The sequence below is a fragment of the Musca autumnalis genome, unplaced genomic scaffold (genome assembly GCF_047663935.1).
Source record: "Musca autumnalis isolate F117 unplaced genomic scaffold, ASM4766393v1 scaffold_4, whole genome shotgun sequence".
Taxonomy (NCBI): domain Eukaryota; kingdom Metazoa; phylum Arthropoda; class Insecta; order Diptera; family Muscidae; genus Musca; species Musca autumnalis.
The window spans coordinates 173,176,128-173,200,240 of record NW_027411977.1 but is presented as its reverse complement, the minus strand read 5'-3'; the positions used below and the strand labels follow the sequence as shown (position 1 = coordinate 173,200,240).

At 33.2% G+C, this 24,113-nt stretch overlaps 1 protein-coding gene across 2 annotated transcripts in view; it reads right to left on the bottom strand.

Moving 5' to 3' along the window:
* The window catches only part of Chs2 (Chitin synthase 2), a 209,350-nt gene that overhangs the window by 71,045 nt on the left and 114,192 nt on the right, over window positions 1-24,113 (bottom strand). For both annotated transcript variants that reach the window (XM_073980204.1, XM_073980205.1), the window contains 2 exons: window positions 6,171-6,695; window positions 13-569 (listed from right to left, as the gene is read on the bottom strand). In XM_073980204.1, the coding sequence (XP_073836305.1) occupies window positions 13-569; window positions 6,171-6,695 (1,082 nt within the window). The remainder of the gene's footprint in view (window positions 1-12; window positions 570-6,170; window positions 6,696-24,113) is intronic.

Here is a 24,113-nt window from a genome sequence, read left to right as displayed (position 1 = left end):
GATATAATTTACCTGGTATTTTTGTTTCAAATAGATGCACGATAAAATAAATGCCAACAGCGGTATAAAATTCCACAAAAATGATGTCCAGATTCCTGTATTAAACACGGTAACAAAAGATCCGATCATCATTAGAAATATAGTTCCGGGTCCAAGGATAGTACCGACCATTAACATGGCTTGATAAAATATATACGGCCTAGATATAGAACTATTATTCTTTACCACCATTTCCGCATCAGAGAGCAAATCAAAAATATTCGCTATTGTAGAGGGTACCCAGCGACGACGTTGATTGTAGAACTCATTAAATATTTCCGGTGAGTGAGTGTAGGCATCAGAAGCTGCTGAATATTCAACACGTAAGCCCTGCTTAAGAATGAGTGTGCACAACCAACGATCTTCACCTTGATCATATTGAACATAATGCATTGGTTCTTGAGATACGGTTGTGTATTTCTTCATGACACTGTTCTCCATTAAAGCACTACCGCGGAATAAACTAAAACAGCCGGGACTACATAGGACACAGCCAATTACATGCTCCGTAGCTTTTTGCAGCCAATGACCTAGCGAAATTTAAAATGGCATTTATTAGTTCAATATTACTGGTTCTAACTCGAAATTATTTATTTTATTTATTTACTTTTACACCTGCACATCAAGATAAAACTTATAATTACAGCACAGGTTTAATTGTATCATGAACAATCCAATTTACTATTTAATAATTATCTTATTTTAATATTATAAGATTACAAAGGTAATTTAAAAGCAAAACATAAATAAATATTAACATAATTAAATCCTTAAATTTTAATTTAACAATAGTTAGATATTCCAAAAAAGAAAAACAATGGTTATTAAAGGAATTATATAAAAAAAATTAGGCACAAAAAAAAATTGAAAAGTTGCTTTTTTAAAAGAAAACGCGTTGCTGATGGTTTGAATTTCGTTGGGAAGAGAGTTCCAAAGACTAATCGAGTTAATGTAGAACTGCCAATCAGATACAGGGAATCGTCGTATAAATGGAACTAGTTTTTTTGCCTCTGATGGGCCGTGTAAATTGTAATTTCTCAAAGAGATATATTGGTTTCTTCTTAACAATAATTTTATGTAGAAATAATGGAGACTTTATCCGTAGAAGTGTATTGAAACTAACACCATAAAGGGACTGTGCAAGATGAGACACATGTTGATTCTTTTTTAATCCATAGATATAACGAATAATGTTGTTAAATGCAACATTCAGTTTCCTCTGGCTCAATGAGTCACAGCATTCAAAAAGTTCACATACATAAATTAAACTGGGAACCAAGAAAGTTTTTCCTAACAGGATTCGAATTTTAATTGGTGTAAAAGACTGTGTGGTCCATAATACACGCAGTTTGGCATACGTTTGCCCAGCAGCCAGATCAAAGTGGTTTGACAAACTTAATGTGCTATTAAACACCACACCTAAGTTCTTCACACTGGCAACTATGTCAATATTTTGGTTATTAATGACAATGTGAGGGTTTTGTAAAGAAAAGTTTTTATTTTTATGTATGTATAATAAGGCACTTCGATTTCTGTGGGTTAAGCAAAAGCCCATTTGCAGTAGCCCATCTGTGCACACGAGAAAGATCTTCATTAAGATTTGCAATCCTTTCACTAATTTTGTTTACGGAACCACTAATAAACACCTGTACATCATCTGCATACATCATGACATTGCTGTGGATTAATTGTATTGATCCCTGAGGAACTCCTTTCGGTACTAACAAGGGACTAGATTTTGTGTTTCCTATACACACAGTTGGTAAGCGTTCATTTAGGTAAGACTTAATGAGATTAATAGCAGTGGAAGTGAACTTAAAACAAGAAAGCCAAGGCTATAGTCGGACGGGGCCGACCATGTGATACCCTACACCACTACCCCTGGGAATTAGCTTTCTACAAATCAAAATTTCTTTATGGAGAAAATAAACATATTAAATAATATAATAATTGTTGCACAAACATCCCAGAAGGGACAAGAGAGACTTTTCTTATATCAATGAGTGAGTGAGTGTACCCCGATTTATATCAATGATATGGGACGTACAGCTTATCTCCGAGTCCGAAGGGCGTGTCCTAAGACACCACTTGCAGAGAAGATTTACATGGCTGAAATACTCAGAAAATGTCGTGAACATTACTGAAGGGTATTTTGCCACCGTTTAATATTTGATTTTAGCTGGCTGGGGAATCGAAAAAAGATGGCAAAGCGACCCATGCTGCAAAAAATCCAATTGGACAATTAATACGCTAGGGTACCAATATACGAGGGCAGTTCGGAAACTTCTTAGCCTAGCACAAAAAGCGCGGTGTAAACCGAAAAAAGTTAAGTGTTTTGGAAACTTCCATCTCTGTTATGAACACATGTTAAATTTTGTTTCGATCTGGCAACTCCTTCATATAGAAACAGGTGTTCAAAAAAGACGCATCCGCAATTTTTTTACAATGGAAAAATTAGAAATGCGTGCTGTCATTAAATATTTACATAAAAAAGGTTTATCGGGACAAGAAATTCATAATGATATGGTGAATGTGTTAGGTGAAAGTGCTCCTTCATATGCAACAGTAAAAAATTGGGTTGCTGAATTTAAACGTGGTCGTACAAGCATTGAAGATGAACCACGTAGTGGACGTCCAAAAACAGCAACAACAACAGAAATTGTAGCCAAAGTGCATGATATGGTATTAAATGATCGACGAATAAAAGTGCGTGAAATTGCTAATATCATGGGCATCTCAAATGATCGAGTCCATTTAATTTTGCATGAAGAACTACAGATGAAAAAGCTTTCTGCAAGATGGGTGCCGCATTTGTTAACAGTCGATCAAAAAGGCATAAGAATGAACATTTCTCAAGCTTGTTTGGATCGTTTTAAGCGAAATAAAATAGATTTTCAGCGTCGTTTCATCACCACTATACTCCAGACACAAAAGAACAATCCAAACAATGGACTGAAGCTGGAGGAAGAAAAAGGGTAAAACAATAAATTCAGAGTACTACTGCAACCTTTTGGATCAATTAAATGTACAAATTTGAGAAAAACGTCTTGGCTTACAACACAAAAAAAAAATAATTTTTCATCAAGACAACGCACCAGCGCACAAGAATGTTTTAACAATGGCTAAAATCAATGAATTAAAGTACGAGTTGCTTGACCACCCACCTTATTCTCCTGATTTAGCTCCCAGTGACTTTTACTTGTTTCCAAATCTAAAAAAAATCCTTGCTGGCAAGCGTTTTACCTCAAATGAAGATGCAATTACAGTTGTAAACCACTATTTTGAAGACCTTGAGGAAAACTATTTTAATCAAGGGATAGAATTGCTAGAAAAGCGTTGGACTAAGTGTATTGAAGTTTCAGGAGATTATATTGAAAAATAAAAATATTTTTGAAAAACTAACTATTCTCTTTCATTGATAGGCTAAGAAGTTTCCGAACCGCCCTCGTAATTTGCAATAATGCAAAAACTGGGAGTGGGAAAATGTGGTTCTCTACACAAAACCTATCATATATTAGGCAGTAGGTCCGTTATCTAGCAGACACGTTATTCCAATTTGCATCAGGGAGAATGGTCAGTATTTCTTTTCCCGTATGTAGGCTAGTTTTGAAGGTATATGTCCTCCAAAAAAAATATTTTTTTTATTTTATTTTTCATACAAAAGTAATGGTCCATTTCACCCGATAAATAATATCAGATCATTATCCAAACTTGTAAGCATCTTCTCCTACCTAAACTTTTACCTCGTGCAAAATTTCGGGATTATTGAGCTATAATTGCGAACTCTAGCGTGTTCATGATAACACTAGAAACAAATAACTGGGTATATTAGGCTGTAGCTCTGTTATCTTATCATGTACACCAACACAATTGAAATCAATAGAAAGGTCAAGCGTTCCTCTTCCAAGTATAGCTTACTTGCCCGGAATATATCTTCCAGGAAAAAAGATATAAGCTGTATATTAAAAATTTTCACAATTTTTACACAAAAGTTGTGGTCCATTTAACCCTCTAAATATTATCTGATCACCATCTCAAATTTAAAATTTTGAGGCGATCGGACTATTATTGATGTGAAACCCACCTCCATGCCAAATTTCGTGACGATCGGTCCAAAAGTGCGGCCTGGAGTTTGATTACAATTTATAATGGACAGACGGACACACGGCCAATAGCATTTGACTTCACAAGTTTAAAACTCAGCAGAACCTCGTCAGGAGTAACGCACCTAAACTCAAAATTATACCCACTATCTACTCTGGTGCCCAATTCAAATTCAGATCCGTAGTATGTATTATCTGTGTGTAAAATAGGTACATTAATGAAGGTATTATTTGGGATATTTATATCACCATGGAATTGATCGGTAGAATTTGATTTTCCAATACCAATGTCTTTAATAAGCTTCCATTTACTTTTAGAGTCAATTGCAGCATGAAATTTTGTTGCATAGTATTCAGTTTTTGCAGCTTGTATGCGATAATTGGCTTCTCTTCTCGCAGACCGGAATTCCTCATAAAGCTCTGGCGTCTTAAAACGCTTCCACCTGTAGTACGATAGATCTCTGTCCTTAATGTATTACTCAATTGAGAAGTTAAACCAAGGTTTGCCATGTTTTTTAATTCTCTTAAATTTTAGTGGGACTGTCTCGTTATAAATCCGTACAATATTTTCTTGGATAAACCCAAGCTGCTGATCGACAGAATTAAGCGAGTATAACACATTCCAACTTCTTGTAAATATTTTTTTGTTAATAGCGTCTCGTTGTTTTCATTAAATGTGAAATTATATGCAAGAAATATAAGGTCATGTTTTGAAAAACATGGGGCAGATAATTGGTCATATAGAAGAATATCTTCGGCATTATTGACGAAAAATAAATCAAGAAGCGTGTTGGTCGTAGATGTAAAATGTTTAGGGTTCGTATTGTTGCTGGCAAAGAGACCAAGTGTTAACATATAATCAGTTAATGACGAGTCAACAAGAATGTTGAGTTTAAATCCCCTGCAATAACAATGTCATTATAACCCAGAGTTACTCCTTCCAAATTATTATAAAGCTGTTGTAGGTCTATTGTATTATTTGGTCGGTACACACAAGCTATTAGAAGTGTTTTAGAATTCGATATGAGTTCAATGAAGATATGTTCTATTTGGTCACCAGAAACAGATTTAAGCCTGATTTTTGCTTTAAGATTAGATTTCACATATATTGCCACACCTCCTCCTCGACCTTCCCTATCATATCTGAAGACAGTATAGACAGTTAAATTTATTAAGCTATTCGGAATATTAGAGTTTAGCTATGTCTCAGAGATGCATATTACGTCCATATCCGAATTCTCGAAAATATATTTAAATTCATCAATCTTGTTCAGCAAGCTCTGAGCGTTTATGTGGCAAATATTTAGAGACTTCTTTTGATTGGCTAATACTTTAAACAGATTTTTCAATACGCCATTGGACCCCCTCCAACGTTACCCATTTGGGCCATAAAAATGATTAGGTTTTGAAACATCAGCAGCGCGTTTATGATCGAATATATATCAACTTTTAGTAAAATAAATTCAAAATATAAGGTATAGAATGTGCCAATAAACACAAGCAAGAAAAATTAAAAACAAAACAGACATTTTTATTTCACCTTTGCCTTCATATATACGTTTGTAAGCATCTATATACATGTGAATGTTATTTTTTGTATCTAATCCTGCTATGTATGTTATTATTAATGAAAGTTTGTCTTAGCACCTACACACGTACATACATATGTATGTGAAATGTGAAAAACGAATTATAGAAATAGACAGTCATTTTTTATTCATTACTTTCATTTTTCGACATATCATCTTGTCTCTTTCAATAAACTGTTATTTTTATTTCCTTCTTTCAATTTAAAAAGTAAACCCACAAAAACAATTTTTCGTATGTCATTTCCGCTGCCAAATTTTCTCTCAAGTTTTTGTTGTTATGAATTTTTAACTTTTCAAAAGAACACATCAAAAGGAATATAGCCCTGTATGTAGAAGTAAACAAAACATGACTATGAGGTGTGCTTAAATGAAAAACTGAAGTTTTTTGAAACTACACGTTTTCTTGATAGCTGCTGTATAAATATTAATAAATACGTACCAATGGCATATTCGAAGATTTGGTACCAAACCATCGGCCCCCTGCCAACTGGATGGATGCGACCACAAGCAGCCCCCAGTTCATCGATAGCCTTCATGCGGTCTATCAGCAACTGTACAGCCTGTGGCTGAAAATCAATGTCACCATCAAGGGCTAGTAAAAAAGTGTTTTCTGCTATTACGGCTTTACGCTTCGCCGACACATTTTCCAATTCCATTATGCGAAAGCCCAACAAGTAGTACATGTACATGACTTGTGACCAGCGTTTTTTGTGACGAATTTTGTCCTTGTTTTTCAGATGAGCAATCATTTTGGTCCGGCCAGGCAGTGTCCACACTAAGCGACCGCCGTAAGGTGTTTCAATTTTTACGGGTGGCTTGATTTTAATGTTAACGCCGTACACTTCGAACGCAGCCTTGTCGATGCTGGTAATCAGTAGTTTCACATATTCATTGAGTGGGGGATTTTTGGGATTTTCCACATATTTGTCATCCAATATAAAAGCATCATCGAAAAATATATTAGCTATGTACACCGAGAAATAGAATAAGAAATAAAAGAAAATTGTTATTGAAAATATTATATAAATACCGAGGTACGTATGAATATACACTCACTTAATAAAGTAATGGAATAAGTATATGTATATAATACATATGTATAATATGTATAATAGGCCGGAGCGATTTGTGTGGAAGGCCCTTAATGGGCCATTCGCGTTTCTGATTTCTGGGATTGAACTGAGCAAAAAAGTGCACTAGACCATATGTCTACGGTGAAAATCGAGCCTCCCGATTTTGACTCAAAAGTTTTTTATTGACGTTTTTTGGATATTTTGGCATATAACAGCCAAACCATTGAGATTTGCGATCGTGTTACAAAATTCTATCGTGTTGGGGTCCATGAACAACGAAAATACCTTTGGTTCGTTTGGGTCACTTAGGTATATTGTTTTATAAATGTAGAAGTAGTGAAAATCTGGGTTTCTTACATTTCCAAATTTAAACGGGCATATCTTCTTTTTTCACAACGGATTTCTATCCTTTTTTCCTTTATTACCTACATCGAAGTGAAACGGCAACTCAAGTCCTGATGGAGAAAATAAATAAAGGTAATTTTATAGCATTTGGCGTCTTCGCCACGTTTTTGTTCAAAATGTTCTCATGTCGACACCGTTAATGTTGTTGCATATATGTATTATTTTTTGTAAAAATATTGACATAACTTGACAATAAGTTTTGATATACATACATATGGGGATTTCTGAGCGAATTCGGACACTTTTTCAAGATGAGGTTTTTGATTTCCTTTATTTTTTGCTGTGGTGATGATGCTTATCAGCAAAAAATCATTTCAGTTTTTTTGACTAACAGCTCCAGAGATATCGCGCCTTAAAAAATCGAATTCCATAAAAACTATATGCAAAGAAATACACATAACTTCTTTAAGATTGGTCCAATTTGAAAAAATAATTTTTTGTATGTTTGTAGTTTTATCAGTTATCTAATAAAAAATAGAAGAAAATTTTGTACAGTGGACTTGGATGCAATTTTCGCGATTTAAAATTTAAAATCAGTTTTTAAAAATGATTGACCCCTTTGATTTTCCTGATTTTTTTTGTATTTTATCAAGTCATGAAATCTGCTAAAGAGACATGAAATCTGCTAAACAGACATCTTTTACCAGTGATATCATTACCACATAAGCCATTTACTTCTCGTTGGCAGACTTCATGACGATTTTTAGGTTATGACCGAATCATGGGCGCTATGAACTTTAAATTATTTATTTGAATACTGTACTATATAGTAGACGCCCGAAGCATATCCGGTATGACATATGAAGATCCTTTGACTTCCGCCGATGAAGTAATTACAGCTTAAAGTACTCAAAATATGCAATTTTTACAAGGTCCGTCGTATGTTTTCTATATTTTTATACCCTACACCACTATGTGGAAAGGGTATTATAAGTTTGTTTTGGTAAAAATTCCCCAATGTGGTATACCAATCTTCATATCTCGACGAGATAAATCGATTTTGAGATGTGTGTCCGTCCGTCTGTCCATTATAAATTGTAATCAAACTGCAGGCCGAAATTATGGACCGAAATTTTGTATGGAGGTCGGGTTCAGACCAGAATAGATCCCTATTTTTATTGATGATGATCGTGAAATATTTAGCGGGTGAAATGGACCAAAAAAATAATATTTATCCAATTTTGTAGCGGCTCTGTAGGTCACAATAATAGTCCGATTTTTTTATTAAAGTATACACATCAAAGTATTTTTGATTTTTTTGTAACATCGACCACTAGCGATCAAAATTATTTCGGTCCATAACAATTTTACCATTGAAACAAAATGTAAGAATTTAAGAGTGTTCCAGAAATATGTTGATAGCTTTGTTCTTAGACCGAATTTTTCTTCTGTTCTTTTTGGAAAATGATTTGCGAACAATGTGCAACGTTATGTAAAAGATTACGACCCAATACTTCGTAAATAGTTGAGCTTACCAATGTTAGGGCATGTGCTTAAAATATTATGTAAAGTTTACAGGTACCTTATTGAAGTTACAAAAATTAAGCCGATAATATATTTTTCTTTCAATAAGGACCTGTATGATGTGTTGTATGGAATGCAGTTGTCTCTAATATGCAACAGATCTCTTGGAATCGATGTCTAATGAACAATACCCAAATTTTCTAATTAAAAGTATACCTGTCGAATGATTTATAGTACCAACATTAATTAAAGTGGTTCATTTCGACGGTGTGTCCTTTATTAGATTTCTATATAACTAAGACATTATGTGGGCAATATATTGGGATCCTTACAGATCTAGTTTAGAAATATAAAGCATTTAAAATATATTTTTTAATATAATTTAAACTCAAAACATTTCGTGGAAAGTTAGTCTCTAAGAGTAGTGGTGTTGGATATCACGTGATCGGCCCCTTCCTACAATTGCTCTCACTAGTTTTGACTCAGTTGTTTTTTATAGAAGCTCTATAAGTCTTCTGCTAGAAGTCCTACTGGTCTTTTCATATTTTTTACTGGTCTTTTCATATTATCTATGAGAAATCTTACTGATCATCAACATAAAGACCAACATGTTTTCTACATGAGTCTTAAGATATAATATGAGGAAACATACTGGACTTCAATGAAGAGATCAGAATAATTTCTATGAAAAGACCTACTGGTCCGCCTATATGCTGGCTGGTATTCACGATAAATCTGTAATATTTTAATTAAATGTTCCATTCCAGTCTTTCGGGTACAATTACACAAAAGGTTAAAATATGCGGACTTATGTTAGGTATTACAAACACTGGGATTGGATCCAGTTTAAGACCTGGTCTTGAATTGCTTACTTATGATCCTGATTTCACTTATATAAATTTACAAGTTTTGGCACTTGCATTAACTAAGCTATATAAGCATATATAGTCGAAATATAGGAAAAATTTCATGGTAGAACAATAAAAGGTAACAGCAATACACAGCTGACTGAAGTGGGTTGTAAAGTTAGTGCCAAATTCCATACGACATTTTATATATTTATTTCTATTTCGATGTACATTAGGGATATATATTTTTTGAGGAAAAAATATATCATTCCAAAAAAACTATTTCCCACAAAGACTTCTTCACATCAATGATATGTAACCTCCTCCAAGTCCGAACGAGGAGCCGTACAATAAAACACCGTTTATAGAGGCGATACAACGTTTGTTAATATGTGAGGTATTTTGTTAAATTTGAAAAAATAAAGCCCCAATAAACATGTGCTTCTTTGATTTCAAAAACAACGAATTTCCGGCGAACCCAAACATTTTTGGAAGAATTCTACTTTCTGCGAGAAATTATGCATTTAGTGGAATGATGTGGAAACATTCAAATTGAAAATGTAACGAATTTTCATTCTTGTTTTCCAAAATATTCAATCAACTGTGAAAAATTATTAGTATTTTTAAATTCAAATAATTTATAGACATTTTCTTATTTTGTTTACATAAACCTTTGACACTAACATTACAAACTAAAATAAATTTCTATGTGGTTGTCGTTGAGTTGTATTTATTGGAGTATTTATTTGACCTTATATTTGTTCTACAATGGAAAAAGTTAAAAATGATGCATGTTTTATTCATTTTCAGTGGTATAGGAAATTACCCTCGGAGTCGATTCCGATGGATTCGGAGTCGAAGTCGAAAGAAAAATGGCTCGACTCCGAAGCCCTGTATGGGACTGTACCAAAACCACGCCGAACAAATGCCAAATTATAGCTAATTCTGTCTGTAAATATAGATAAAAACGTCAAAATATCTAAAATAGGGAGTAGCCGTTTTATCTTGTCGCCTTCGAAGTCATCCCTCTCAGATATAATACACTTATGCCAGTGTTTTTTCCAATCCTCGAAATACTTCTGGAACGCTCTTTTGGCATAGGCAACATGGGCCAAGTCCGGTGAATACGGTGGTTGAGGCATGATAACGGTTTTGTTTTTGGTCAAAAACTCACGCATAAGCATCTATGTGTGAGCTGTAGCGTTAACATGGTGCAAAATCCATGATTGGTTTTTCCACAATTCTACGCGTCTCCACAATTCTACGCGTTTGCTTAGGGAAAATGGTGCATTATTTCATGGTAATATTCCTTATTGACAGTACGTTGATGCACCGCTCCATTGCAGTCGAAGAAAACCGTGACCAAAACATTCATATTTCGCCGAACTTGGCGGCCCTTTTTCGGTCTTGGCCCTTCTGGACGTTGCAATTAGGATGATTGGGTTTTGGTTTCAATGTCATAGCCATACACCCATGATTCGTCACCAGTTATGACCTTTTATTGACAATCTGGATCTTCGTTGGCGATGTTTAACAGCTCTTGAGCGATGTCCATGCGACGTTCTTTTTGCTCTAAATTTAGCAATTTTTCTTCAATGTTTTAATCGGTTGTTGACGTGCTTGGGTGACAAGGACGGGCATCATCATTGAGATCTTCTCGGCTTTCCTTAAACCGGTAGTAGACTCGCTAAACGCCACAGTCAACATTTCAAATGTCCTTACGCATTTAATTTCATTTTTTTACTCAAAACTTAATACAGTTTCTTTGATGGAATAATAAAAAAATCAAAGTGTTCACCAAAACTAGTGTGTCCAAAAAACCGGTTTTTTGAATCAAAACGGTTTTCGGTTAACCGAAATTTTCTCTTTTTTGAAAAACCGGTTTTCGGTTATGAAAATTCTCAAAAACCGGTTAACCGGTTTAAACCGGTTTTTTTAATAACTATAAAATTTGCTTATATTTCATAAAAATTTGATTAAAAATTCGCGGAAAGGGGTAAATTAACGACTTTGTTATATAATTATCTCATCAAATCCATGATATCTGACATTCAACCTTGAAATTGGGACAGCAATATTAAGATTGAATTGATTGATTGTGCTTTAAGAATAGTATAAACTGTTACTAATATAAAATTATGTATGTTCCAAAATAAATATATTAACAATTTACGTAGTCTTGCTTTGTAAGCTTCATATTATTGTGAAATGTCTGAATCAAACATACATTTTATTATCATTACATTTTATTTATAACCTGGCCTTCGGCTAAAGATCGTGTTAATTACAGTCAAACTTCTTTGTAATGTAGAAACGTAGGGAAAATTAATATGTTATAAAGCACCTTCTTGATAAATGGATGATTTTTCTTTGAAAATTCATATTTTTGGTCTATAGAAGGAAATTTTTTCCATCAACTATGTATATGTGCAGGGTTTGCCTAATTAGGCCGATCCAGACGAAAATCGTTCTTTGAATAATGAAAATATTGGACTAATTACAACATTAATCTCTGAATATTATTTAATTTTTAGGACACTGTGTGCCAAAAGGGAATACTCGTGCCCTCAGAGAGAGCTTCAGGCCATTAAAGCTCCCTGAAGTATGCAACAAAAATAATCTGCCGAAAGCTGCTTTAAGACCATTTTAAACAAAATACTTTTCACTTTTAAATACATTTGGCATCTGGAAATTTGCCGTATTTTATGTTATTTGAGTTTATTTTACTTTAAAGAGTTAAATTGTAATGAAGTATAGAAAATATTACTATTTTTAAAAAACCGGTTAACCGACGCAAATAACCGGGTTTTTCGGTTAACCGAAAATGACGATTTTGATGAAAACCGGTTTCGGTTTTTAACGAAAAACCGGGTAACTGGTTTCGGTTTTGGACACCCTAACCAAAACACGGCTAATCCTTTTTATCTGTCATAAACAAACTGACAATCCAAAATGACTGATATTACCAACATACATAGCAGACATGTGTACCAACATAATAGAAACAAGTAAGAACGGCGTTAATTTGGCCGGGCCGAACTTTTTATAATCTCCATATGAATATGAACAATTAGTAACTATTAAGCTCTTCCTCTACGTTAAGTATAATTCCTTGGAGGAGAATTATATCTTAACCACACAGAAAATTATCACTATAACGTATGATAATCACTTTATACTGACAATTTTCTGTGTGGAGGTTTTCTACCCATTGAAATTCTAAAATACCAAGTTATATCCTCTTCAGAAAGAAAATGTAGAAACACTCTTTAAAATAGCTCATCGTTGTTCTTTCTATGCTCTGACTAAACACAATACCAAATTACAGCAAATCTTGGTTCGAAAATACCTTCGAAATACATAAAATACACAAAATTCAAATTAACAATTAACTGAAAATCGGGAGGTACCGTTTTACGGGGGCTATATGAAGACGTGGACCTATACCGACAAATTTCGGGTGGAAAGTTTTATACCCCCAACGAAATTTAAGTAACAAATTTCAGCCATTTCGGTGGGATAATGAGGCTAAAATCATCAAAATACCGAAAATCGGGAGGCGCCGTTCTATGGGGGCTATATCAAAGCATGGGCCGATATAGCCTATTTTCAATAACAAACTATTCTGCTCCTAGCATAGCAATAGAAAATTCTATACCAAATTATAAACCTCCATACTAAAAATTGTGGGCTGTATCTTGAATTCAACAGACGGAGATGGCTATTTCGACTTAGAATTTTATGCTGATCAAGAATATATATGGGGATTTCTGAGTGAAATCGGACACATTTTCAAGATGACGGTTTTGATTTCCTTTATTTTTTTCTGTGGTGGTGCTGCTCATCAGCAAAACATTTTAGTATATTTTCAGGTTTTTTGACTAAAGGTTCCAGAGATATCGCGCCTTGAACAAGTCGAATTATGTAAAAACTATATGTAAAGAAATACTCATAACTTCTTTAATATTGGTCCAAATAGAAAAAAATCTTTGTTTGTATTTTTTGTTGTTTTATCAGCTATCTAACAAAAAATATAAAAAAAATTACAGTGATCTTGGATGCAATTTTCGCGATTTAAAATTTAAAATAAATTTTTAACAATGATTGTACTATTCAATATTCTTGAAATTTCAAGAAAATCGAAGAGTACAATCATTGTTAAAAATTGATTTTAAATATAAAATCGCGAAATTTCCATTCAATCCCACTGGGCAAATTTTTTCTACTTGTTATCAGATAGCTGATAAAACAACAACAACAACAAAAATACAAAAAAAAAGATTTTTTCATTTCGATCAATCTTGAAGAAGTTCTCAGTATTTCTTTGCATATAGTTTTTACAGAATTCAACTCTCTCTGGAACAGTTAGTCAAAAAATCTGAAAATATACTAAAATGTTTTGCTGATAAGCAGCATCACCACAGCAAAAAATAAAGGAAATCAAAAACCTCATCTTGAAAAAGTGTCGGATTTCACTCAGAAATCCCCGCGAACTGTTAAAATATTCTATATAGTATCACTGAAATTCTTTAAAATGAAGTGTTTTATGAGCGACCCCATAATGTCAACCATTAAAATTAATTTACGTGGAAGCTGTAGAAAAATTGGTAAAAATGGGTTGAAGCCAACAAGTTTGTTTATGTTCCCTTCCGATTTCTGACTTAACCTTACATTTTATAGACCTATGCCCAAGGAAAGAATCACGGAATACTCCATGGGTAATATGATAATAGTTTATGATTTTTCGATATAACCACTACATCCACCTAATATTGATGCTGAAGCCGAAGTTTCGGGGTTTTGTGAATTTTTTTAATGATCCGGACGCGCAACGAGATAATAGGAATATAGAACTCGTGATTTTATGTCGTTTGATGTATATCCCATGAGTGTGTTCCTTACAGTTTCCTAGTAATTGGAGTCTAAAGGCTAAAATTTAATGCGTGCAGTTTCTTAAAAAACAATTTTTGCGTTTAAAATTTACAAGTGTCATTCAATTTCCTTTGAATCCCGCGTGAATTTAGTTTTCTTACGCGACGGATCTAATGAGCCCTTCCGCGATCGAATCCATCCACTAAAACCGTGGATATAGATAGATAGCTTGGAAATAGGAAAATCAGCAAAAATATATTTTGACAAATCCGCGAACTAAATTGCGATTTTCTTTAATTTTTTTTACATAAATGGAATCCTTTATGCTCGATTATAATATTTGCGAAAACGCGTGTCATAAATTACAGAGATACGCGAGTAAACTGGCTCTTTAACGCAAAATAGAATATGGAGGCACATAAGCGGTTCTTAAAGAATCTCTTTGAAATAGGTGATTTTGACGTATTTTTGATCGGCGCTAATGAAACCGGATGTGCATTAAAATCGTATGCACATTGCGCGACTTTTACCCATTTTAAGTTTTTTGGCATTGTGAGATGCAATTGACGGCACACAATGGCCACTGAGTGAAACATTCAAATATGCTGTATTCAATCAAAATCGGATGCGTATCAACCGACTTTAACAAATTCGCGAATAACAGGCTTTTTAATTTTCATACTTTTTAATGATTGTAATTTCAATATTACTCTTAATTTCCTATCCTTATAAGTTATCACAGGAAGCAGTTATGCTTTCGCGATGGTAAACCATATTACTTGATGAAGTTTTAGCAGTATACATTAATTATTGTATGCGGAATAGTTGAAGAACTCCCAAATATTTTTTTCTAATTTTTCTATCGAACCAAAAAATATATTTGGAATAATATTTTAACAATAAGTTTTTTCTCTTTTGTTGTTGCTATAATATGTAATTTATAAAGCCAATGTTTATAATTTTGGTTTCATATTTTTAACGCGTTGTCTAGATCCTGTACGTATTTTTTATTTATTTTTTAGAGGTTAATACGGACTTGGAGATAGTATAATTTAGATTTTCTCCCAATTTTTTTTTTATTTTTTTCCGCAAAAATAAAAACTAATTTTAGAAATGTTCGTGCATCTACGGATGGATATCAAATGCTGTTACTGATATATGCATGCAATTTCTCAATACAACAAATAAGAAATTTTTAAATATTTTTTCTTTATAAGAGGATAAAAACCGCTATAACATTTGCGCGCATCGGCCAATTTTTTGAACGTGAACAGATTTAAAACCAGAATTTGTTCCTTAACCTCTATACCAAAAATCGTAAATGTGCTCGCAATTTTTTTTTTAATTTTTTTCAAATGGAATTGTAAATATATATTAATTTTATTTTATATTAATTTTATTGTGGATTTTTATAATATGAAGTCGTTTTTGCATGTTAAATGGACTTCTCTGTATCTACACCTACATATGTATGTAAGTAGGTCACGTATACCACAGTCTAAAACTCCCTCAATAATTCGTTGTTTTTTTTTCTACAAATTGCTAAAAGCACAACCCCATATAACTTTAAAAGATTTCATTAAATTCCACACACAGAGAAAAAATATTTTTCGCTTTTGTTGGAACAACAATATCTATTTGTGTTCCAACAATTCATTTGTTTTGTTCAATCATTGCAATTACAAATCCAAAAATACCATCGTTTGCTCCAAACATACAAAACAAAACAAACTTGCGAAATTCCTCAATATTGTAAAAATCATTGAAAATACCTATGGTAGGAACTATCATAATCTAGGATTTTTACAAAAACTATTGTCAGCCCAGAAAACCTGTAACTAAAATTTTTGATTTGATCGTATATAATTCTCGTATACACTTTCCACATAACTTTGGTATTAATGTCACGTATAATATTATGAGTAGACATCAGATTTTTGCATATTTTTGAAATTTCAACCAATTGTAACTACGTTATTATACAGAATTATATCGTTAAAATGACAGAAATTCGATGTCATATTGAAAATAATCAATAATACGTACAAAGCTCCTGCTTTTATTGTTAAATAAACGGAATATTTGCATTAAAATTTTCAAAAATATGCAAAAATCCGATGTCTAATTATGAGCATTGACAAACACTACACAATACCAGGTTTTGTCAGGTCTAACTAAACAGACAACAAATTGAATGAAGAAACATAACTACTCCACTGTGCTCATACATACAGAAAAAATAGAACAAAGATAAGGGGAACTCATAAAAACAAAACTCACCAAAATTGTTTTTTCGCCTAGGCGTCGAATACCGAGAGAAGAGAATAAAATTGTCGAAGAAAAGAGAATATTATTGTGCAGCAGACAAAAACTATTGTTGGATATGACAACAACTATTGTTGGATATGACAAAAACAATTGTTGTAATTAACAAAAACGATTGATGGACTTACAATACTACATGCGGAATCTAACAATATCTTTACAATGCATATTTTGCTCTTTGAATATTGTGGGATCAATCATATTTTTTCTCTCCGGTACCTTTTGAGGGTTATTGCTTACTTAGGAGGGTTGGCGTTTTTTATTTGGGATGACGACTTCTATTTTGCTTTTCAAAATAGTCAGGCTTAATCCCATTGTCGTTGTTTTAATATTTCATTAAAACAACATTAATTTATTAGTGGGAATATGACCACTTATTCGCGACTCCATATATTGATATAAGCTTGTAATAGTAATACTGATCAACTACAATACATGGGCAATTATTTGAATCTGTCAGACGATCTTCCCTTGAGACTTACCGCTTACCCTACCCTGTGAGGTAGGTTATTACCCTAATTGAAGCAACCCATGTTTTAATAATTACAGTTTTAAGCCATCTACAATTCAATAGCAATAGTCCGGTCAAAATAGACATTGAAATAGCAAAAATTCCCACAAAGCTGAATTTTGGTGGAGAGCTAGAGTTTGCCATTAGAAGCAACGTCCTAAAAGTCCCCATCGATCCCATGTGTGCAAAAAAAATTATTCGGGGTCAAAGGTCAAATTTTAAGGGTTTTTAGGTTTTCGGATTTATTTTTTGATAACGGTTGATCTAATCAAAAAGTGACTAAAGTAAATATTGTAGACAGAAAAACTATCTACGAGTTTAACCTTTATAATTTTTTTCCTAGAAGGAACCATTCTTGAGATATAGCTGTTTTAAAAAACACATGATTTTTATGCACTTATAAGGGAAATATGCACATATTCAGACGAACCGGCAAAAATAAGCGAAGTAATCGGGTCTGTCCCTCAAAAAAATATATATTTTCTTAAAGAGCGAAATTATAGCTATCTTCTAAAAAAAATTCCAACGAAATCGGAGCGTGTTTAGTAGAGTTATTTAATGTTAGAGTCATTTTATGCAACAATAGCCCATTTAACTCACATGTATAATCGAAAGCCCAACGGGAACGACCCCAACGAAAACTCTCCGATTTTTTTTTAAGTTTTGTCCGAAGGTAGGGTTTGTTGCGCTGATTACGGAAATGTATAATTTTCAAAGGTTGCGGATCCGGTTCGCCGGTTATTCGACCCGAAATGCCAAATTTAAAAACCGGGTTAGACCCGGTACTACTGAACCAATCACTGCAAAGTAGATATCGTTTGAAAGCTTTCGGAAGTATCTAACACATAGTGTCGTTACTTTAACCGGTTCGCCTTATAATGTGCTTACACGGCTAATTTTTTATTTGACCTTTAGATCGCGATATCTCGAAAACGGTAAGTCTTTTTTAAGAATCATAAAGACCACTCTTGAAGACAATTATTGAATCTACAACTTTTACTTTGGGCGGCTTTTGCGTAGTCTTACCGTTTTTGAGAAAAATTAAAAAAACTGAATAATGCCTCCAAAAATGACCTTTGACCCCGAATAACTTGTTTTGCACACATGGGATCGATGGGGACTTTTAAGACTTTGCTTCTAATGGCTAACCCTAGCTCTCCACCAAAATTCAGCTTTGTGGGAATTTTTGCTATTTCCCCCTTATACGCATGTCTATTTTGACCGGACTACAACAGTTTTAAAAGTTTTGTAGCTTTGTCATTGTGAGTTTGTAAATATTCCAATTTCCCGTTGTGATTGATTCATTGAATTTTAAAGTTAACTGACTAAATGCAACCATGTAAATAATTTAATTTACTACTCCTGTAAACCAACTCATTAATATTAATCACTACTAAATTACATAACTCTGTACTAGCGACTAATACGTGCTTCTCAAAATTAGTACCTAACTAGAAGATAATTTAATAAAGTCGCTCAGTTTGTGATCTACAATCTAACGCGTTACATAACCATCAGATAAGATAACAAGGAGTGATCTACATTCTAACACGTTATGTAACTATCAGATAAGATCACAATGAGACAATTTGTCCGTCCGGCAGTCTACATCAATCCTCGCTTGTGTTTTCCTGCACAATCGACACTAGGATGTTACATTATTTAATAATAAACTAAATTATTTAAATTTTCAATATTTGTTCCCTTGCGTTACCTTTCCCCGCCACTTCCCAATTACGACAACGTATATTGCAATGATGATGATTCCTAAGGAGTTAATAAAAATTAATACAGTGTTGAATCGAAAATACCCAAAATTTATATTTGGTTCCAATGCTGATTCCCTTTCCCCTTCCCGCCTTTACATTATAGACTATAACAGGGTGATGGCGCTTGATATTTGATAATTCGCAATACCATAATAAAGCAGAAATACTAATTTTCGTTGTTTGATCTTATGGGGTTACTTCCCCCACTATTGCCTACCTGCAGTTTTTCCTAGCTACATATAAGATTGGTTTGACCATAACTTCTTATGAGTTTAAAGCCTTCCAAGCTTATAGTGATTCTAAAAATGATATTTGATATTAACAGACCAAGGGGGAGGACTGCTGACCACACCCCGCTTATTATGTAAGAGATAATGTGTACTTACTTCCCACTTAGTTTGTCAAAATTTGGAGTATATATCTGTTACCAATCTATACACGCGAAGAAAAAAAAAGATTGATACTACAATATTCGAAGAGCAAAATACATATGTATTGTAAAGTTATTGTTAGATTCCGTATGTAGTATTGTGATTCCAACAATCGTTTTTGTTAACTACAACTATTGTTTTTGTCATATCCAACAATAGTTTTTGTTTGCTGGACAATATTATTTTCTTTTCTTCGACAATTTTATTCTCTTCTCTCGGGATGAAAAAAGACAATTATGGTGAGTTTTGTTTGTCAGAGTTCCTCTTATCTTTGTTTTTATTTTATCTTTGTTCTTTTTTTGTGTATGTAAACATCTCATGGTTATGGGTTATGTTTTTATTTGATTCTTCTTTATCATTCTTCTTTGTGTTTAGATAGTTGAGTTACACCACAATCTGAGAAGTGTTTTTTTGGTCGTAGTAATTTGTGTTTTCTTTCCATATTTGTTATGGTTTTATGGTATTCATCCTGTTGGTGCTTGGAGGATGAGCCCAATGGAGTAGTTACGTTTCTTCATTCAATTTGTTGCCTTTTTAGTTAGACCTGGCAAAACCTATCTATGTGTAGTGTTTTTCAATACTCATAATATTATACGTGACATTTATTCCAATGTTATGTGGAAAGTGTATACGAGAATTATAAGTATACGATTAAATCAGAAATTTCAGAAACAGGTTTTTTGGGCTGACAATAGTTTTTGTAAAAAATCTAGATAATGATAGTTCCTACCGTAGGTATGGTCAATGATTTTTACAATATTGAGAAATTTCGCAAGTTGTGTTTGTTTTGTATATTTGGAGCAATAGATGGTATTTTTTGATTTGCAATTGCAATGCTTGAACAAAACAAATAAATTGTTAGAACAAAAGTAGATACTGTTGTTTCAACAAAAGCGAAAAATATTTTTTCTCTGCGTGTTTATACTCGCATACAAAATTAAAAAAATATATTCGATATTAGCAGTTCAAGGGGAAACTGCTCCCCCTGACCCCACCCGCTAATTTTGTAGGGGATGACGTTAACTTACTTCCGACTTTTTTTTTTTGAAAAATTTTGGATACTATATCTGTTACCATTCTATAGATATTCGCATACAAAAAAGATTAACGCTGAATTTCAAAAATTAATATAGCCAGGCGATGCTGTAATATGCACAGAAATTTTCAGGAAGATCTGTTCAGCGGTTTTGTGTATATAATCACAAACAAAAGGACAAATATTTTACAAAAGGACAAATATTTTTATATTTTATATCAGCAAAAATGCCTAAAATCGTCTTTTCCATTTCAAAAAAATCAAAAAAAAAAATTTTTTTGATACTACATCAATGATTTTTGGTACATAGATTTAGAAAAAAATCGTCATTCCAAATCTGTTTTCGTTACCAACTTTGATCGTTGCGCGCAAAATATATGACCGTTTTAATTATGCTAATTAGAAAAAATTCTAAAAAAATCGCGGCTTAATATAGTGAGCTGTTATATCCTATTATCGTTAACTGAATTCGCACCCTTTGCGATAATGCAAAATAAATTTGAAAAGTCTCAATGGATTCGCGAAAAATTAAATTTGTTAAATAATTTCACGTATTTACAAACATATTTTTGAAACAATAGCGCTTATACTTACAAAAAAAAAATATAAAAAAATTATAGCAGCATCCAGACATTGTGAGGAATAAAATGAAACCTAAGTCGTGAAGTTTGGAGCTATAGTATTCACGTTATTTGCAAAAATACAAAGAAAATATGACGAAAAAATAAAAATCATGTTATTCTAATTATACCCTATACCACAATGTGGAAAAGGGTATAATAAGTTTGTTTTCCCAAAAATTCATGTAACGCCGCGAAATATTCGTCGTAGACCCCTCATGTGGTATACCAAACTTCATATCTCGACGAGATAAAGCGATTTAGCGATGTGTGTCCGTCCGTCCGTCCGTCCGTCTGTCCGTCCATTAAAAATTGTAATCAAGCTAGAGGCCGCAATTATGGACCGATTGTCACGAAATTTAGTATGGAGGTCGGGTTTGGACCAGAATAGTTTTTGGCGATGATCGTGAAATGTTAAAGGGATGAAATGGACCAAAAACAAAATTTTTGCTCGATTTTGTAGCCGCTCTGTAGGTCGCAATAATAGTCCGATCGGCGCGAAATTTTAAACGTAGTTTTGGTTTGAGATGAAGAAGTAGCGTGCAAGTCAACGGTATGATCGGATAATATTTAGCGGGTTAAATTGATCAAAACTTTTGTGTGAAAATTGGTAAAATTTCTAATGCACATCTTATAACAGCTAGCCCGGAAAGCTAGTGCACAGGGATAGTGGTATAGGGTATCACATGGTCGGCTCCGTCCGACTATAGTCTGTTCTTACTTGTTTTTTTTATGGTTTTATAGGAAAGGTTGAAGAAAAAATTTTTGAGTTCTTCGTCATTTTCGTCCAATTTTCACGCAAGAATGAATATATTCCGTTGCAACAAATTTTTCGCTTATAGTTTTTCCTATTGGCGAATATTTTTAGAACATTATATAAAATCACAAGGAATTCCAATTGTGGCATAACATTAAAATAATGTTATATTGAATATTACAACATTTGAAACGCATATAAACCGCGTAATAGTGAAAATGACATAATGCACATCCGATTTTCCAACACAGCGAATCAATCCCTTTTATTTGGTGTACAGTTTGTGAAATTCTATTTGGCGATCACGATGTAGCATCTGTTGCATATTAGGGCGCAAAATACAGTAAAATGGTCATAATTTCCACGAAGTTCATTTACATTTTATGCGCATCCGATTTCGATGATAACCTTTAAAAAATACATCATTTGATGTCGTTTCATTGCGATCCATCAAGAACCGTGGATGTAGCATCGCACTTAATTTTTAGAAAAAATCAATTGTATCTCCGGATTAGCGATAGTTTTGAAATTATGTTTTCGCACATTTTAAACAGGCATATAGCTCTATTTATTTCAGTAAAACTTACACTTCCAAAACGCGTTTCATATTTTCGAAATTTGAGGGGTATCATATCCGCCGATCTAGTGGACGGATTTGGACGCTTATTAGATTCAGAACGTAAAAAAACTAAGTTCACGCGGGTTTCACCGACAATTTAATGGCAGTTGCAAATTTTGAATCAAAAAACAGGTTTTTTATAAAAATTTACTCACAAAAATTTCGACTTTAAGCTGAGATTGTTGTGAACCTTTGAAGGCTACACGCCCGAGTTATACATCAAAAAATGCGTAATCGCGAGTACTACAATCTCCTAATCAGTTTTTAAACGAGTACAGTTGCGCGTCCTGATTAGAGAAAAATTTCAAAAAACCCAATTTTTCAGTCTTCAAAATGTCAGCATCCGTTTGAGATTGATGCAGTGGTTATATTAAAAAATCATACATTAGAAACTTCATCTCTGAAGTGTATTCTTTAACTTCTTCTTTGAACACTATACTCTACATTGTATTGTAAAGCCACTAATTGAAAATTGACTTAAAAAAATCGTTTCCTTCAACGATTTTTTCCTATTTTTTACATTAATATGACCACAGCTTCCGCTCAAATTATAATTTTAAGAAATCCGTCGGTGAATCGTGCTAAAACAGTTTATTTTACCTAAATGCGTTCAAAAGTTATGGTATATTACAACAATTCGCGAGTTACAATACCCCATACCTCAGTTTCAACATAAGTAAATTTTCTACAAAAGATAGGGTCTCCAACGAATATTTCGATGTGTTAAAAACGGAATGTCAAATTAAATTATACCCTCCATATTATGATGAAGGGTGAAAAAATGCGAAAATCGAACATACGTAACTCACAAAATTTTATCAGAGCTTGTATATGGGAGCTATATCCAAATCTGTTGGGATTTCGATATTATTTGCAAAAATATTGGTGGACCAATTACCGGCACAACTTTAAATGTTCGTAGAAATTGAACACACATATAACTAATCGTTTTATCAAACCTATATATGTGTTCCTACAAAATATACTCTAATTATAACAAATTTTGTCTATAATGTCCCCAGCATCTATCGTCTTTGAAGGTTTCTTATAGTTTTGACGGTTTCTCCAGTTTTGAAGTCTTCCCCAGTATTTGCATATGTTAAATTCAACCAATTCGACTATAAATTGTTTGTTACTTGTGTTTATTTAAGTTTGAGAAATAATCCTCTCCCAAACTCATTACATTTGCCATTTTAATAAAGTCTTTAATATCAATTAGGAAGTTTGTTTGCAATTATAGTTAATGAGTCAATCTTCTTATTGAATTTGGGAAATGCTTTCTTGATACGATATCTTATGTTCAAATGTTTCAAAGTGCATAGCAAAATAAATATCCTATGGTGAACCATATTGAAAACCTTAACGAGATCAAATGTTAAATTGATTTACAACCACAAATGGTAACCATGAATGAGATATACTCACATAAAGCAATGGTATAAATTCAAACCTGCATGTGTATGTGTATATGGACGGTGGAATGTTTAATTTAAAAATGTTGAAAATTGTATTTGTATGGTTTGGATAAAATTGAATTAATGATTATATAATAAACTAGCCGACTCGGTCCGCGTTGCTGGCCCTTAATACAGTTTTATGTTACCTTTTCTTAAGTCAATTTTATTTTTCTTGCATCGCTAATTCGTCGGAAT